The sequence below is a fragment of the Cinclus cinclus genome, chromosome 15, assembly GCF_963662255.1.
Source record: "Cinclus cinclus chromosome 15, bCinCin1.1, whole genome shotgun sequence".
In the NCBI taxonomy this organism is placed as follows: Eukaryota; Metazoa; Chordata; class Aves; order Passeriformes; family Cinclidae; genus Cinclus; species Cinclus cinclus.
Window position 1 is genome coordinate 9,606,893 of NC_085060.1, and position 19,169 is coordinate 9,626,061.

The 19,169-nt window shown below is 41.2% G+C and overlaps 1 protein-coding gene across 1 annotated transcript; it reads left to right on the forward strand.

Annotated features, from left to right (window-relative positions):
* The first annotated feature begins 339 nt into the window (after nt 1–339).
* On the forward strand, nt 340–14,949 carry IL13RA1 (interleukin 13 receptor subunit alpha 1). The gene is made up of 10 exons (XM_062503180.1): nt 340–421; nt 3,436–3,593; nt 6,825–6,960; nt 8,858–8,978; nt 10,755–10,939; nt 11,326–11,477; nt 12,606–12,738; nt 13,194–13,290; nt 13,571–13,655; nt 14,812–14,949. Exons 1-10 carry the CDS (start codon nt 340–342, stop codon nt 14,947–14,949), a joined length of 1,287 nt encoding a protein of 428 aa, XP_062359164.1.
* The last annotated feature ends 4,220 nt before the right edge of the window (nt 14,950–19,169 follow it).

Here is a 19,169-nt window from a genome sequence, read left to right on the forward strand (position 1 = left end):
AATCGGTTCTGTGAAGTGTCTCAGAGCTCAGCGCGAGCAGCGGCGGGGAGCGGAGAGCAGCGCAGGGGTGGCACACGGAGTGAGAGAAGGGTGACAACAGAGGGAGGGCAGCGCGGGCAGCGTAGAGCCGAGAGACGGAGCCGCAGGATGCTCCCATCGCTGCCCAGCTCTGCGGCCCGGGGCGGTGCTGCCCAGGTGACGGGGCCGGGCCGCTCCTCCCGCCCGGCTCGGGTTACCTGGGCGGGCCGGCCCGGGCCGTCCCGTCACGCCGCCTTTCCCGGCTGGTCCGGCCCCTCGACGGGAAGTGGGAGCGAGGGGCCGCGCTGGGGCGGCCGAGCCATGGCTGCGCCCGCAGCAGCTGCGCTACCCTGCCCGATCCTCCTCGCCGTGTGCTGGGTGGTGGCGGCGGCGGCGGCGGCAGGTAGGAGCGGGAAGGGGAAGGGGAAGGGAAGGGGAAGGGAGCGGCGGCTGCGCTCCGTGCGCGGTGCCGGGCTCGGAGCGGCCACTCCGGGCTCTCCCCGTGCTCGGGTCGGGCGGCTCGGCCGTGGCTCCGCGGGCATCCATGAGGGCATGGATGTAAGGGCGATGCTTTCATTTTGTAGTAGAAATCACCCGAAGCTCGCCAGCCGTGTGCGAGGCAGCGCCGGCTGCGCGCCCTGCCCTGCCGCTTACCGGGGGCGGGGGTGGTGAAAATCTGCTCTCCTCTTTCAGTGAGGCAGCTCTTGGCGGGGTCGGCAGAAATGTTTCAAGCTCCATCTTCGTTTCCCGGGACAGTGTCTGCCTTAAAACCCCAGGCAGAGCCCCCCGCCCTCCTCCCTGTGCCCGTGTCTTGTGGCGGTGCGGGAACGGCTCCGCCGGGCGCGGACACGCAGAGCTTTCCTCGCCCTGTGCCTTCGCTCTTCCTTTAGTATTTCCGATTTTGGAAGCACGAATGTTTAGTTTGAGGAAAGATGCCTGCGTGTCTTTGAGGGCTTCATAAGGACCCAGTCTTGAAGTTTTATTTTCTGCTTATGTTGTCCAAAAAATCCAGCTGCAGACATTAAATAATTGTTATTTTTCAACGGTCTGCAATTCGGTTTTTCACCATGAAATCAACTTTCAGAAAATGCAGGACGACAAAATAAAAATATGATTAATTTTTTTATTACTTTACAACACTCGCATGGTACTTGATGCAAAGGATTTGCTGATGTTTCCTCCTTAGGGCTTTTAGAAATAATAGGTTTTCTATGCCTCACCTAATCTCTGACGGTTGCTGCTGTGCTTCTTAGAAGCACCACCGTGGTTTTGCATTTTAAGAGTGAAATAACGGCTTGCCTACGTTTTGCAGTTGGTCATTGAGTAGTTCTGCAAAAGCGCTACAGAAATTTTAATAACGAGAGCATGAGACTCTATATTTTACATGGACAAAATTATGAGATTGTCCTAACCTATGAATAAAAGCTGAATTAAAATTTAAAACACAAACTTCAGAATTCTGTGGAGTAATCGAAAACCTCCTAGATTTAAACTTTTTATGCTAATGCAATTTACTGATTAAGTTATAAACTTTTAATATTAGCGCTTCTTTGTGTGGCTAGCAATCTGCAAACTTAAGCACAATGACTTCTAATCAAACTTATTAGAAGAAAATGTTTAGAACTTCAGAATAGCAGTCAGGTATAACATTTTTTAATGGTTTGTGGTTATTGTAGGTAAAAGGTCAATCATGACAAGAAGGAATGCTTGGAGCTGTGTACTCTTGTTGAAAAACTTTTTTTTTTTTATATGCTTAAAAGGACTCAGTATTTACAAACTTAATGCCCGAAGGCTGTTCCTAAAGCCTGTCCTAAGTTTTTGTTAGTGGAAGAGGTAATTGGCAAAGATGTTTTTGCTACATTCTGTTTTCTCACTGGAGACTGTATTTTTTCAAGGACAAAAATTTTTCTTTTCTGCTCAAAAATCCCAATAATTTAAAGTATTTCAACAAACTAAGCATATTCAGACTAAATCAGTGAATCCTTGTAATTATTCCATTGACCTGTGCATACACATGTATGGTAATGGTGCCTGATCTCTACCATTGCTGGTCCTTGAACTATGCAAAGGTCTGAGAGACCTTCAGAAGTTTGATGCATTCCCTTCAAGATTTGGCTGCTCTGGCTTTCATGAAATGTAAGATAATGGTGTCATGGATGCTTTGAGCAGAATTCTTGCTCAAGGAAGCTGTTTTTCTTCTCTGTCTTCCCTCTTTCTTGTGCTAGCAGAAGGAAGTGGGGCCTGCACTGTGACCTGGATGGGAAAACTGATCTTGCTGGAATTATTCCACCCTTTTCCTATGAGCTCTCTTGAACGTTAGGATGAGTTGAGCTTGGTTCCCTGGGACAGCAACACCTGCAGCACTAGCTGATATCTGAAGTGTTTGTGAAGCTCTTGAGTAACAAAGGTGCACTGTCCACAGACAGACAAGTGGTGGTGCCTCAGTGGTGATTCCTGGAGATACCCTGAGAAACAGTCTCATTGGGCTTCTGGTTCAATATCTTCTCATAGTACATATTAGAGTAGCCCTTTAAAAAAAACTAAAATCCACTTTCACTTTCTTAGGGAATTCCCAATTGGTGATGTTTTCTAGAATTCATGTCTGACACATATTTTACTTTTTACTGGAAGTTTGCCATTTTCTGTCATATTTCCCCTCTTTGTTTTCTAATATGACCTTCAGGCTGTGTGATGGATCTTGAGTAGACATTGACTCGATGCACCAGATAAGGAGGGGTCAATGGCACAAATGGATTTATGGCCATCTCTGAGTCATGGCCCTGCTCTGCTTCTCATTGGCTTTTGGGGAGGTGAAAAAATGTACCACTGAAGTGTCAGCAGTAAATTACTACTTGTCCCACACTGGTTTTGCTCACTGCACTGGAACATAGAATTATATTTTTAATAAGTAATTGAGAAAGTGATGTGGTTTCCTTGTTGCTTTTTAACATTCTTACATTTGCAGTCTTTGTGCTTCTAAAATACAGTTGTTGCTTGCAAGATGTAATCACATGTCTTTTTAAGGACATCTCTTTAAAACTGTGCTGATAGATAACTTTTGGGAAGAACGAAGTATTAATTTCTTCTCAAAATATATATACTGTTTTTACTAAAGTTTCAGCGCATGATTCATCTTCCCACAACATGCAAGAGCTTGAGTACCAGCACGTTGTTGCAGGTTACAATTTCTTAAAAATTACTTTTCTGTTAATTCGTGCATATTTAAATTATTTACGAGTTGAGGTAACAAGAATAATAGAAACACTTTACTGGGTACCTTATCTGGTAGCAATTATGAGCTGACAAAGCTGAGAAGTTATTTCTGTTCTTTTCTGTCAGAGTTAAAAATCTGCCAGTATTACAAATGGTAAAGTGTGGGCCAACAGGATTGTTACACTAGTAACTCCTCTCTTCCAGGAGCAAAAATTCTTCCATCTCCATCCAACTTGAACTATTCATTTATCCATATCTGTACTCTGAAGTGGACATGGAACCCCCCAGAGAACATCAGCAGTAGCTGCAACCTGGAGTATTCCAGTGACATCATCATTAATGGGGTTCCTGAGGACAGAAGAGTAAGTATATCACCTCTTTAAACTCTGTGTTCCAGTAAATGTCTTAGTGTTATAAACCCCATGTGGGAGAGCATATACACATATAAAAATACAATTTTAATATAGCATTTCATTCTTATCATGGGATCAAAACCTCAAAAATGAATCATACCAGCATATGAGATCTTCAGATCAGAAAAATCTGTCTGTTGCTCTCTGATAACTGGGTGCTGATGGTAACACAGAAGTACTGCAGTAATAATGGGAAAAGTCTCGTATCAGTCTTTGCTTATGCAATTTTCTAGAAAAAATAGATACAAGGGTAGTCTACATCCTTAAGAGTTAAATGGGAATTTGCAAAGGCTTCTCTACTTTACTTTGAACTCGGGTTAAAGAGACATGCAGATTTAACTGTGGTTTAACAGCATTGCTTCTCTTGGAGGTGATGCCAAGAATTAACATTCCCCCACTTACCCTCTCCCTGCAATTACAATTATTTATGGGGCGGTTGTGTTTTGATAACCATATGGAGCATGTTTGTTGCCTGGAATAGAAGTCATATAACTAATTTGTTTTGGGCTTTTGTTTTCTATGTTAGATGGTTTGCAGCCCAGATGTGGTCCTTGCTGTGGATTAGACAGTTTGGTCAGGGCATTGCCATGGTGCCTATGGCTATGGGCTGTAGGACAAGTATTTTTACAATTTATTGCCAGTAGGAAAATAAGTCCGTAATTCCAAACCCTGGGAATGTGAAGCCTTTGGTAGATGCCAGCTGTCAGGGAGGCAGTCCTGCTATTTCAGATATGGTTACAATTGATATGATGCCTCTTGAAGCAGTCCTTTGTTGTTGAGCCCTGTTGCAGTCTTACAGCCTGATGCTTACATTGACCTCTTCATGCTAACCAGTGGTTTTTTTCTCACAGCTCCAGGATATCCTGGACATGAGTAGGGATGTGGTTTGGCCAGTTTGGATGGAGCATTGAGCAACCTACTCTAGTGGAAGGCAGGAACCTGTGGTGAGGGAGTTGGAACCAGATGATCTTTAAGCTCCCTTCCAGCCCAAACCGTTTTATGATTCAATGACCGTGGTTTTGCGAGCAGCTAAGCTGATTTAATGTCACTGCTAAAAGGATGACATTTTGTTTTGACGCTAATGATCTCTAATAACCTTAACTGGACCTTTAGATGAGGCAGCTGAACCTGTTAACACAACAGAAACCTGTTTACCTATTTTGATTGATTCACTAACAAATCAACAAGTCGAAAATCTCCTTGGTTAAAGAGCTGAATGAGTTTGTGGAAGGGTCTAAGAGATATTAATGTCATCAGCAATGAAAGAACTGCTGAGGGTCAGCAGTTTCACAGGACAGGATGAAACAGACTGTACATCTTGCTGCATCTTTTTGCTCAGAGAACCTGTTGGAGGTTAGGATTTTTTCTTTCTTTTTCTTTACTTTTTTTTTTAAGGAAATTTTTTCCCATTTGTTTCTAAGAGAAGAGATCCAAAACAAGTGGCCAAGGTGGGGTGAAGGAGTGCAGTGGCAGCAGCCCTTTAGCTGGGTCTTTTCTCTTAGGAAGGGCAGAGATGCTTTGAGAATTTGGCTGGAGGGTGAGGGGCTAGGCTGGGCTCTGAGCTTTCCCTTGCTCTTGGCTTGCTGTGGGAAGAATTCGCCGCCCCCAAGGAGTCCCGTCTCCTACTATTTTCTTCTACTGTGAGACTCTGCTTGTACGAATGCCTGTTGTACTGGGACTCTACCTCACTAGTAAAGATCCTCACCATCTATTTGGGTACCTCAGGGAAAACCCAGGACCCCGAGCCCCTTCCCCCTTCAAGGGAGCCTCTCCCGGCCGCGTCTGGGAGCCGAGCCGCTGCTGCCCAGCGCCGCCGTTCCTCTGCCGCTGCTCCGGGCTTTTCACTGCTCTGTAACCCCGCAGCCCTGCCCGCAGGGACACCCCGCCAGCTCCTGCTACAGCTGCGGAGGTTCTGATGCGTTTCCTTTGCCGCCCCGGGGTGTGCCCGGCCCTGCGGTCCCAGCTCCGTGCCGAGGTTCCCTCTGCGGCCCGTTTCCCCCCGGCCCGCCCGCCATCACCGCCTGAGGGAGGCGCGGCCGAGCTCGCGCCACAGCGCCCCCTGCAGGCGCGGGGGAATCGCCGCCCCCGCCCGGCCGGGAGCCAGCGGCGCCCCTGCTGGCCGTGCCCGGAACTGCAGCGCAGGGGAAGGAGCCGCAGCCGAGAGAGGCTGTCCTGGGTTTGTGTTCTGTTCCTGGGGCTGCTGCTGCTGCTGCTTGATCGCCTGGTTCTACATATACACAGCAGCAAAAGCTGCTGCTCTTTTACCGTGGCTTTGCCTGAAAGCCCCGATGTTTTGGAGTTACAGTAATTTGGAGAGGAAGGGGACACATTTTCTATTCCAAGGGAGGTTCTTGCCTTCCTTGGCAGACACCCATCTTTCAAACGCAGACAAATCTAATCCATACATTTGTTAGATTTCTTTTCCCTCTCATTAGTGCCAATATATATTATCTCTGTATAGAGTGTTTACAGCATTCTTTGGCCATAACAAAGATATTTGTTTTGTATCCAGTTTCCAGTTAACTAAAAGGCGTCCTCCTAGCCCAACAAAAGATGCTCAGGAAAGTGTGTGATAAAAGGGTGAGCCTTTTTCCCACACAAACAGACTTGAAATGGAAGATCATATGAGCTACTTGGGCTTGATGTGGTGTTACTGCTTTTAGTAGCCATTTATGGGTTTGTTTTGGTAGGTTTTTCTCTTGCTCCTTAAATCGTCCAAACTCATCTCACTGCTTTTTGGTTGTGTCTTCAAATGTTTTTCACTCTGTTGGTCATGCCCTCATGTGCATTCACACAGAAAGGTGAAGGTCAGATCTGTAAGTGCCTGTTTATACAGCTGTAGTATAAACATGCTTGTTTTGAATTATCCATGAAGAGTTACTTTAGGATAATTTTCCCTGATGTTATAATGATTTCTTGATCTCTGTGTAGCCTTTGCTTATGATTGTAGGTCACAGGGGTAAGAGTGAATTTTCTTTGTGAGTTCTGACTGCGCCTGAGAACGAAAAAGCAAAGTCAAGTGATGCTGAGTCTTCCCACATAGTCAGACACCGGTTTCCTTTGGCTTTGAGCTGTAGTCTTTCTGAAGGGCTGTAATATATACTTACACTGGCAGGAATTCCCGTGTGTCTGAGATGCTATGGCAAATGTTCTGGTTTTCTTCCCCCCATCTAAACCCAGGAATGGAGTAAGAACCAATTCCGTGTAACAGATGTGCACTTGAATGAGGAAATGCACCTCAGAGTGAGAAGTGAATGCAAGAATGACAACACCAGTGAGCCCAGTCCCTGGGTGGAGACCTCTCTTCTGCCTAAAGGTAATGCCAGCAGTAGCCAGATCCCTCTTGGCCTGAGGAGACATGGCTTTTTCTCTGCTCTTTTGACAAGAATCATAAAATAGGTACTAGAGAAATACCAGATAAACAGGCTGGTTTTATTGCTGGAGCTTAAATAGAATGATTATGCCACCTTTAATTGCAACTGGGGTCCTCTGATGCTTAAAGTCTTCTGGGAAAGCTTGTCTTCTGGCCAAAATTGAAGTGCTCTTCCAAAACAGCAGTGTGGTTCCTGTTATTTCTCTTCTGCCTGCTTTGAGTGATAGCCTTTCTGAAGGGCTGAAATATATTCTTACGCTGTCAGGAATTCCTGTGTATCTGAAGTGGGGTTATCCCCCCATCTAAATGCAGAAATGGAGTAAGAGCAACTTTAGTTTTGGTGGTTGTGGCATAAGAGATAGCTTAGCTTAGACTCCATTAAGCCAGCTGCCTTCATGACTGGCATGTAAGTCAGTTTATTTTGTATAATTTTCTGTATAAATAGAAGCCCATAAAATAACCCTACAACTGTCCATATAGAGGGAGGAATGTAGCAAATTTAACAACTTGTTCAATAAATTGCTTAAATAATTGTAATAGGGTTCTGTCTTTTTCAAAAGAGATGAGTGAGGTCTACAAAGCATAGGAAAACGAATAGAGAAAAAGTGTTTTTTGTTTCTTGGCATGCAAAAGTAAGCAGTCCACAGCAGAATTGTTAGGAAGAAGACTTTGAGGAGTAATGTATTTTGCTGAATGCTTGAAGTTAGGATGTACAGCAAGAAAATGAGCCTCTTACCTAAAAGTCTGTCTTAACCTAGGAGCATGACTTGATGTGGATGAAAACCACATGTAGTTGGAAGAATCAGAGACTTTATATCAAGCCTGTGTGTGTGTCTGCCAGAAGAGTTCTGGAAGATCAGGGAAGCAGATCATTAGGACAGCATGTACCAAACAGGCTGAGGCTCTTAAAAGTTCTGTTTGCAGATGGAATATTTTTATGTACTTCTTGGAATAGAAAACCTGTGTCATTTCCCTGTGTCTTAGGTGCTGCTTCAGGGAGAACGCAAGCTTGGACTTTCAAAGTACATCCATGTTTAACTCGAATTTAGTTTTTTGTTCATGGAGATGCTGCTACTTTTTACAAGGCAAAAGTATCCAATACAATGTAGTATGGTAATACAGTGTAAAGAACTCAAACAGAAATGTAAGATTGAGTATGAAAGACTTTATTCCATAATTGCTCTGCCTCGGCAATCCATTGACCTATTCACAATTGCTAAGTACTCATTTGTATTGATGTGACTTGAGTTTCTAAATGTTAAATTTTAATGTCTAAAGGTATATGGATCTCAATTTACAAGTCAACTTAGCTAGTGTTGCTTTTGTCAATATTTAAGACTCAGAGGCATTTCCATATTCAGAATACCAAGAACCGATACAGTATCTGGAGAAGATAAAAATAGTCAGCCTTTAATTATGGTTGACATTGATGGCTGTAATAGCATTTATCTTTGTTATAGTTTTCCCTGTAATTACCAGCTATTTTGACTTTTTTTTAAAGTACCTGTAGATTAATAGAAATAAATATTTTCCCGACTCAATACCTTGTCCTTACTATCTGGCAACTTTAAGTAGCAATTCAGCCACGGTGAGCACTGGGATTTGCTGTTGTGATTGGCTTGCCTCTAGAAATTACTCTGCTGAGATTTCAGCCATTGCAAGGTCTGAACAGCTGGAATTCCCAATTTGCTGTGCTAAACAGGCAGTGTAGTCTGAGAGGTAACTAACCAATTTCTGCCTTCCAGTTTCAGTTATGTAAAGTGAAATGTTTTACTTCTGGACAAGTAAAGAGAACTTGGACAAAATAAGTTTTATAGAACATTTCCAACTTGCCTTGCAGGTATTCCAGGTACTGCTGCTGTTGACTTGAGCTGTGTTTGGCACAATTTGGAGTACATGGCTTGTGCCTGGCGTCCTGGGGAGAAAGCAAACAGTGACACCAACTACACTCTGTTCTACTGGTTCGTAGGAGATTTGTATTCCCAGCTCTGAAGTGCTCCAGGACTCATCTTTAGTTTTACATGACACATTCCACTTGTCTGCTTCCTCTTGCTTTGAAAGTTCCCAGGGCATTGTGTCCAAGTTACTGCTCAGTCCCATCCAACAGAAAACTCCACCACTGAAGGGGCCAGAAGCTGCTATGGCCAAGACTTTTCGGGAATTTGATGTAACTATTTTGTGTCTGCTTCTGTAGCCCATACTAACATAGCTGCTATTGCTTTCTATATTTTTCTGATTGGGCACTTGATTCAAAGAGGGGATAATTAAGAACTAAGCTAGACCAATGTATTGCTTTCTTTGCAGTCCAACAAAATGGGCTGTTTAAGCTAGGATCACTCACAACGTATGTGTCAGTTCATAAACTATTGGGAAATGGTACAAAAGCATTAATAACTCTTAATAGTACTTCTGTTTGCATCTTTGATGTTGTGAATAACTGATTCACCTTTAAAGCTATGAAGAACATCTTTTTATCATCATCATCCCTGCTGGCCAGTGGACAGCCATAAATGGTGCCTTGTTCCAAAGGAACAGACTCGTGTGAGCCAGCTCTTGGCATTGATAGCTGTACATGCTAATCTATGCATACTTCTGCACCTTGATGGGGCTTGTGAAATGCCAAATTGCATTAGCTTCTGTAGAAATAGAGGAGTTTCCTTTTTGAAAGCCCCATGTCATAGTTTTAAATCTGTTTTCTGTCTTACTTGAGCGAACTACATAAACTTTTTTGCTCTTTTTCTCCAGTGGCAGTCTCGCAGGTCAGCTGTTCAATTCAGGGCATTTGGGCAGCAAACAGCAGAAAATTTGCTGCTTTCATTAAACATGGGGGGACTATTTGTTCCCTGTCTAGACTTCTACTCAAACTTTTTCTTTGTTACAAGAACAGGACCAATGCAGGGTTGAAGATCTGAATTTCTGGGTATAGGGGTACTTACTGGAATAATGCTTTAGACCTGAGCTATGTATTTTCAACCTGACCTTAATTTTAATGGACAATGTAGGTGTAGTGACTTAAGTGTTTTAATTCATGCTGCTTTGAAAGGATAAAAATTTTTAGATTTTAAAGCCAAAAACTAAGAAAACACTTCAATTTTAGACTGAAAGATACATTTTTCCACAATGCCAGTGAGGTGGGGTTTTTTGGTTTTGTTTCTTTTGGGAGGAAAGGTTACTGGTGTATTTTCATTGAGGCTTGGGCAACAAAGAGAAGGAAGGAGGAAGTTTGTCTTCCTAACTTCTCTATTGTTGGAAGGGGATACTGACATTTTTGAAAAGCAAATCAGGTAAATAGGTGAAACTCAACTGTCTCAAGAGCTGCAATACTTGAGGCAGAGCTAGAGGAGGTTGAGCAGCTCATTTTATCGCAGAGGTGAAATTCTGTTGACAAGAAGTGGTCCATATTAGTTCGTTTTCTAAATATTCTTTACTCCTTGGAATTGTTCTTCCATGTGGAAAGTGTGAACCAAAGCTGACAGCAGTTGTTCTCTTTGATACAAAGCAACTCTGCCTCTCTTTCTGCTCCTTGGCACTCTTCACAAAAACAATACTCTTTCTAAAGCTTGAGATAAATTACAGGCTGCTTACTTTGCTTAGCCTTTTTTATGTGCTAAAAAGCATAAAAAGCATTGTTTTAATGCAGTATCAGTCTTTAGAATTTGCAACGCACATTTATAAACAAGCCTTCCCCTTGCTGTCCTTTTCTTCTGAAGTTTACAAGAATAATTTTATTCCTCTAGGTTTGATGGCTTGGAAAACCCAAAGAAGTGTAGCAACTCCTCTGTAGACCAAGGAATCTTTGAATGCATTTTCAGTCTTACCTTCCCAAAAGTCACCAGTACCTACCCTGCTATAAGTATTTTGATCAGCGATGATTCTGAAGAAATTAGGCCTGTGTGTGCAAGTAAAAATCCTACCACCCTTGGTAAGCCTAACACCTCATCATAAAAATATAATTAAAATAAGAAATTTGGTAGTATATTGTTGTGTTTGGGAAACTTTCACCTCAAAAAGTAGGAGTGAGACAATGAGATTAGATGTTCCTTTCTTCTATTGACATTTGATTTGAAATTATATAGGCAAGAGCTTGTTTTCTGTGGGATGGGTATCTGAGGGAGAGGGGTAATTTTCTATTAACTTTTATTCTTATTCTTTAGTTGGATTTACTCTTTTTTTTTTTTTTACTTACTGGTGCAAACTTTTTCCTCTTCTTAATCTGGTGTAAGTGTAATATTCTGCAATACAGGACTGAACAATTTTTGTAAGCGGTGAAATAGACTTTTGAACTAATTAGTCCATTTTGCATTTCAGTAAAACCTGCCACACCAACACAATTGACAGTGTCAAAGACTAATGATAGAATTGATGTAAAATGGAGTGAATCAGAAACTTTTCCAAAAAGTTGTTTACACTATGAAGTTAAACTTTCCAATGGTGATTTGGACATTGGTCAGATCATTGAAGTAAGTTTTCCTTACTATTGTTTTTTTCTGTAAATCTTTTGTAATATTTGCAGTTGAAAATGAGCAGTTGCATGTGAATGGATTGGGTGCCAGAACTGGAAGTGCTGTGTGAATGTAGGATTTTTCTCTCATACTGTAGGTTTATGTTAGTAAAAGCTGTACATCAAAATTCATGCAAGTCTTATGAATCCTTCCCAGAATTTGTTAGGGCAATTAGTTTGTGTGTGAGAACAGCCTGATAAAGGATTTACTGTCAGGAAATGGTGGCTGTAAGCTTCTCATGCATATGGGCTTTGGTGTCTTGGTGATAGGTTTTCCTGCTCTTGGTCTTTAGTACTGTGACCTGATTGCCTTGAAGAAAAATGAACTGCTGGTGCACACAAGAACAGAGAATATCATACAGAAAAGCAAGGGTATAAAGACTGGGCATGGAAGGGAAGAAAGAAGTGTGCACTCTCAGATACAGTTATTTTAGTATGCATACAAAAAGCATTGAGTTTGGTGTCTGCATGGGCTCATGATGTATGTCCAGAGCCAAACTGAATGTACTGTTTGATCAGAATGGTAAAAAAAGCATGAATAATTTCAAACTGAGTGGCTGTCTTGTCCTGTGGAGCATGTTTAGTTGTTTTTGCTACCCCAAACTCGAATGCTAGCAACATTCCCCAGGAAACTGGCATTTTGGATATAAAATAAGTGCAGCTATATCCTGTCTAGTGTGTGCTCTCCTCTGTAGAGGCATCCCAAAACACTTTGGTATGGTCACAGTTATGCTGCCCTGATGAGAAGGGAAGGCGGGGTAAATCACAGCTGTTTCTCAGAAGTAAAAAACAAAATAAAAGGAATTGTTCCAAATTCTACGTCTTAGCTTAATCATTGATGCCAAATGCTGCATGATAGATGTAGCAGTGAATGGGATTAAATCTTAGCTTTGGAATGTGCATTTAGGCACTCTGTGCTTGTTAAATGCCACTATGTCCTATTTTTAATGAGGTTTCATAGTCATAAAAAGATCTTCCCATCAAAACATTCAGAATGCATTAGCTGCACAATATAAATAGGCTTGGAAGTGACTGAGAATATGTTGATAATTGAACAAAGCAAATTACCTTTTATTTTTTGCCTTAGTGTGAAATGAATTCTGTGTCAATTCCTGGTGTTGATCCTAATAGCAAGTACACCTTCAAAGTGAGAGCGAAACCAAAGCGCGTGTGTTACAACAGTGATTTCCACAGTGACTGGAGTGAAGAAAAGAGCATTGGTGAGAGCACTTGTCCCTGCGTTGTGCTGCACTTTACTCTTCATCTGTAAGGCATTTAATGCCTTTATGTCTGATAAATAAATGGGAGTCCAAGATAACCTTCCTATGTGCCTATTTAATTTTGAGTGAAAAGAGGGCAGAAGAGCTCTACTCCTTTTTCAGCACCACCAGTCTCAGCCTGTGCTGCTGTATATGTTGATAGTGGTGCCATTTGTGTAGCTATGCAATGTCCAGTGTAGCCAAATTCAGCCCTGAGTCTTGCTCATTTTCATTTCCTTGCTACTACATTATAATCCCATCTTTGAAAAACAAGCCTGTCCGTGCCTACAAAAGTGCTGGTGTACTTGCAAAAGCACTGCATCAATGAACAAATTGGAGAATTAACTATTTTGTTGTCATTATTCTTAAAAAGCCTTTCAAAACATCCCTAAGTTTCTACAATTTCTGTTTTCCAGGTGAGAAGAGGGGCTCTACAATCTATTTTGTTCTAATAATTACTATTCCATTAATCGTAGCAGTATCTACAGTAATCCTACTTGTTTATCTAAAAAGGTAAATAATGATCTCCCTACATTTGCTGCTGTCTTTGTCAAGAGTGAAAATTATTTAGAATCTGTCTGTGTCCATGTGCTGCTTTCCTTTTGTTTTGGGGAGTAAAAATAAGAAATGGGTACAGTTGCACAGAGAATGAAGGCTGGCCAGTGATCACAAAGCTGACTCCACAAATTTTCTTGATGGTATCCAAACATGATTTTGACATTTTTTTAATGATTTTGTGATTTTTAAATTAATATATCTTTCATCTAAATATTTTCTTTTTAACTTCATTAAGGCTGAAGATATTAATTCTTCCACCAATTCCGGATCCTAGAGAAATTCTTAAGCGCATGTTTGGAGAGCAGAGTGAGGATTCCCAGGTTAGTAAGAAGCTGTTGGGCCAACAGATCTACTGAGCTGGGATCTCTAGGCTTGCAGGGGTTTTTTTTTTCCCTATGTCTGCCTTATCACTAATTGTGTATGTGTGTATTGTATGAAGATTAAGTATTTACATTACTCGGAATTATTCAGAAACAATTACCCAAAACTTTGATATTTCCCCCCCCCCCGCCCCCTCCAACAATATCTACTTTTCCAGTTAGATTTATAGAATTGCTTTATTCTGTTACTCCAGACTGCTAGTCCCTTAAATTTGTTTCAGGTTGGGTTTTTTTGGGTGGCAGTTTTCTGATTGTCAGGCTTCTTTTGCTGTGTGGGTTTTGGTTTGAGGAATTTTGTTTTTGGAACTTTATTAAGTGACTTCTTCTGAACATTCATGTTTTGTCTGCTACTTAATCACATTTATGATGCTGAGTGAAGCTATTTGTGTTTGACTTTCAGAAATTAATATTTTTAGCACTCTAACATTTATCATATTTTTTTAGCTAGAAAGTAAATCAGATATATAGCTTCTTGTTGGCCAAAGAACAAAACCAGCTATAGTTGTTTCAGACATTGGTTGATGAAAGACTTGGAGTGGTGCCTTATTTCAGGGAAAATAAACATAATACCCATTAAGAAAACTTTTCCATAAATAAATCTTTCTCAATAGCCCTTTGTAGAAATCCTAAGAGAAGTACAGTGACAAGCCCTAATTCAAACCTTGACATGAGGTGGTGAATGTTGTTCTCCTGGATGGGACTCTTGGCCATGAGGGCTGTAACTTTGGTAGCTGTTACACTTTGTTGTGCTTTCACAAGTGTTTTGTTATTGTTCCATGTAATTTTCTGTGTGCTCAGTGAAAAAGTTTGTACATGCTCAAGTCTCCATCCTCCTGCCTGAGCTTCAACTGTTGGCTATAGTTGGAAGCACCCTCAAGGTGGGGACCAACCTTCAGTTCCTCATCTCCAGAGGACATCTGTTCTGTCAGCCAGGCCTAAGCCATGTCTCTCAAAAGCACAATTTGTTGCCCAACTACCTTGGCTTTTCACCATAATACAGGGTATATATTGTGGAACAGGGGTCTATCTTACTGGGTTGAAAAAGCAACACTCACCAGGAGGAAATACTATTAAAAATATTGTTCCTTTCTTTCAGAGCTCTGCAAAGGACGATCCCATGAATGCTTTTGATAGGTTAATTATAGAAGAAGAAATTCATTCTTTAATTTTAACAGAAACTTCAGAGAGCACTAAGTCTGAAAAAGAAACCAGGGAGACTCTGCTTTATCAGTGAAAGAGGAAGAAGCTGATTCCTGCTCCCCTACCTCAGGTGACTGTAGATGTGAAGAAGCCTGTGAGACATTGGCCAGCCCTGATCTCACTGGCTTTCTCTGGTGCACAGAAGACGCATCAACTAACAGTGGCTATTCTTCCATGTCTGCCAGAAATACTCATTGGAGTTCAGTCAAGATGAGCATGTATGTTCCATGGGACTGCACATGTAATTCCATGTGACTGCTTTGTGGATTCCCTGGCTTCAGCCAGCTCTGCCCTGTAACTCGTCACTTGCACTTGTGGTTGTGCCTCACACCAGACTGTTTGGTGTTTTTTTTGTGTTTGTTTGTTTTTGGGGTTTCTTTTGTTTGTTTGTTTGTTCTGGGGGAGGGGGGGGAGGAGGGTTGAGCAACCACTGTGACTTTTCCTGAAGTATTTGGCTCTTTTTGCAGTAGGTGGGTCATTACTGCAACCATGTGCAGCTGCTGCCAGGTGGGATGGCAGAGCACAGACTGTTTGTGGATAAGCCCTTGTGTGTATGCCTGGCTGGGCACTTTCTGGAGGGCACTTGTGGACTGGATTTCTTGTGCTTCTGCCCATCAGTTGGAGCTTGGTCAAATCCCACAAAAGAGGGTATTTTTTTTATTTGAAAACGTGTATGAAAAGTCCCTCTGCTTTACAGCCGGTGTTCAGAATATTCATAGAAAATGCTTAGTTTTGATACCCTGTCAATTGGCTGTCCTCAGATGCCTCACCCTCATGGACTTCCTGGGTTAATTATACTTTGTTTAAAATGAGAAATTGACTTTTTTTTTTATTTGTACTGTGCAGTAGCAGATAACTGTATTGAGTCTCACTAGACTTTGATTCTAATTTGGCCATATTGGCCTGAAGGCACCTGATTTTTATCTGTTAAGTCATCCTGAGTCTGTACAGGAAAAATACCAGGATGGATGCATGAGTCTAATGAGCTGTGGTCAAACTGATTAGTAAATATTAAACCACTGAAACCCAGCTAATTCAAAGGCTTCAAGACCCATCCTTACTGCCAAACTGATGGATTTGGGAAAGAGGGGATTACAACCTTGGCCTGTTTTGTAAGGGATAAGTTTTATTCTTTCTGTAGGGATGACTCTGATTTGAGCTTCCCCTCTAGGACTTAGCAATATAAAACGAGGTGCTGATTTGACTTTTTAAAAAAGCTTTCTTCTATATTTAACTGCAACAGTTTGACAGGTGTTTTTGTTGTTATTATTTTCATTCTTTGATGGCTTGGTTTGAGGGTTCTCTACCCAGCAAAGCTCAGCAGGTGTTTTCTGGCACAAATGTGACATTTTTCTGCTCTGCATTCTCAGCATTAGTTCCTGCCCTGTGCTGCAAGGGTGGTTGCAGTGGTACCTTGATTGTGCTGGAGGAAGAAGATAATGAAATGGACAAAAAAGGATCCATGGAAGCCCTTTATAGTCAGTGCTCAGGGATTTCTTGCCCTTTCCAGCTGGCTGTAGACATGTGAGTCATGGACATAGGCAGTCTTAGTAGAGCAGGAAGAGATCTCCTGATAAGCTTTATAGGAGAAAGCTTTACAGCTACTAACCTTTTAAAGTTCATCCCTGTCTTCAAGCTCCATTTGGTCAAAAAAGCGAAACTAAATGCTATATTTTTAGACCATATTGTTCTGCAAGAAATAGAATGAGTGCCACATGCTTTTTAGCTACAATTGTGCATCTTTTATGCAGTTATTCCCTCCTTATCAATAAATCAAAAATTCTTTCCCCATTGTCCACTGAGCCTCTCAAATAGAGTTTTTCATGTCTTGTCTTCCTTTTGTTAGTGATAGAAGGGGGAGTAGAAATGTAGCAGAACTAGCAGATCCCCCCTATTAACATATTCCCTTTGTTTCCAATCAGGCTAAAAAACCCCAATATTATAAAAAAATAATAAATAAGACAACAAGAAAAACAAAGCCTCAGGGATTTCAGTGAGATAAAACTCAGGTTATACAAAGTCAGCTAGTAGCACTTTCTGAAATTCCAGAGATTAAGGAATAGCATGAGGGAAAGAGTAATTACATTCCTTACCAAATTCATTCCCTCTGCAACATTTTTGTCATTATAAGGATAAATATTCCTTCAATCTACCTCATCTGGAATGTTGCTCAACACAGACCACTAGACAAACATAAATGTATAGTTTCAAGATAAATAACCATAACAGTGTCATACAAAGTTTTGTGGCTTTCAGTGTAGCAATCTAGGAAAAGAAGTACTTACCCCTAAATTCTTTCAACTTTTACGCTGATGTCTATGACAAAACCAAATTTTATTTGCTTTTTTTAAAAAAACAAACCAACAAAAAACCCAAAAGAAATTCATAAAGCCATAGCAGTGGAAAAAAATGGATGGAAGGCCAAAAGGAAGATTTAAATGCCAAGGATGGTTTAGGTCACTATATAGAAAGGCTTTGAATAACACTAATTGCCACTTCCTCAGGATTCATTTCTTGAGCCTGTTTCATTGTGTAAAGCAAGTGTCTGAATATACTTTCACCTTTGACATGCTTTTTTAAAGGTAAGAGGTTTTTTAGCTTGAAATTACCTTAATTTTGCTATATATTTTATTTTCATTGCAGTTACTTGATCTGTGAATTTGTTCAAAGAGTGAATAAATACGATTGAATGCTTTTCAGTGTAACGGCATCATTGCATTTTATTCTTGGGTTGAGGAGATTAAACTGACGCCAAAGAAATGGGTTTTTAATGAGAAACCATGTTTGAAGCATGCAGAGCCCAGAGAAGAAAAGCTGAGTTGCTTTGCCGTCTTCCCTTTCATGAATGAACTCAGCCCACACACTCATTGTGGATGGACTGCAATAGCCATGTGTTTTGGCTGGGGTAGTGCAACAAAGATGGAGCAGAGCACAAGGTTGGGGCTCTCACCCTCTCTGTACTCAAGGCCATTCTGCTTTCTGTCATTGGCATGTTATTTTAATGTTATGGAGACTTAATAAACCATCAAACTGGAATTTGACTGAAATTGCTGCAGCCTTCCACAATGCATCTTCAGTATTTCACATCTTTGTTAGCTGCTGAAGTTATTGAAAAAGCTAAGTTGCTAAACTGCTGAAAACCATCAACTTGTTACTTAGACCCAAATAGACACATTACTAATGGCTTCTTGGTAAGATTCAGAGGGAGAATTCTTAGTTCCCTTTAGTTCAAGTAAGCAGATCATTCAAAAGTAAGACATAAACCAAGACATCAAACAACAAGGCATTCGTATTTCTCTTTCACAATTCTACAGTTTTGGTGGTAATAATGACTAACAATGACTTTAATGACTCCTCATAAGTGACCTTTTCCTATTTTAATACATTCTGTTAAATAATCTAAGCTTTCTGTATTTGGCATCATTGAGAAATTGAACAATTAATTTCTATTTTTTTTTCTGTTAATTTTTTTTAGTTAAGGAATGACATGACACAGCTGAAAGAAGTTCTGGAGGAACTCACTGAAGTGTAAGCCATAGTGTTTCAGTGCTTACTGGGTAGAACTACTCACAGGTTGGGTATTTCCAGTTACTGGAAAGTACTCAACCTTCTTTCTGAGCTGGAACTTAACAATACTCAGACTTTCCTTTGGAAAGGAAATGGGGTTTTGTTGTTGTTATTAAAAAGAAAACCAAACCCAAACAAAAAAAAAAGCCCAAAAAAACAGAATGAATTTTTTGTTTTGGAGAGTTTTCCACTCAAACAAGAACAGGATCTAGGTGAGTAGAGGGATGAAGTCCAGATATGGTCAGGATCTTGCAGAAACCTCCCTCCCTCTTTCTCACCCAAGTGCCACAGCTGGGCAGCAGCTGCGATCTACAGGCCCAGGAACAGGCAAGGTGGGACTGGGAGGAGCAGTTCTGCTGGGTTACTGAAGGTTCACCAGGATGATCCCCAAATACTTCGGTTTGAAAAAATTTTTGCAAAATATGTTTTAGGGGAGCAATCCCCATGGATTGCATTGCCGGCTGTAGAAATGCAGCTACTATATAGTATTGAAAATCCAAATGCAAAACCAGTTTAAAATCTCCCAATTTGGATGAACTACCTGCAAGCTGTTGAATCAAGGTGATAGCAGGATGCTCAGATCACATGATTTAACTCAATCCACGATGTTACCACAGCAAAGCAATGTGGGTTTGGGTGGGTGGCACAGGGGAGAGAAACTTTCTTTCAGGTCCGGAAACTCTGTCT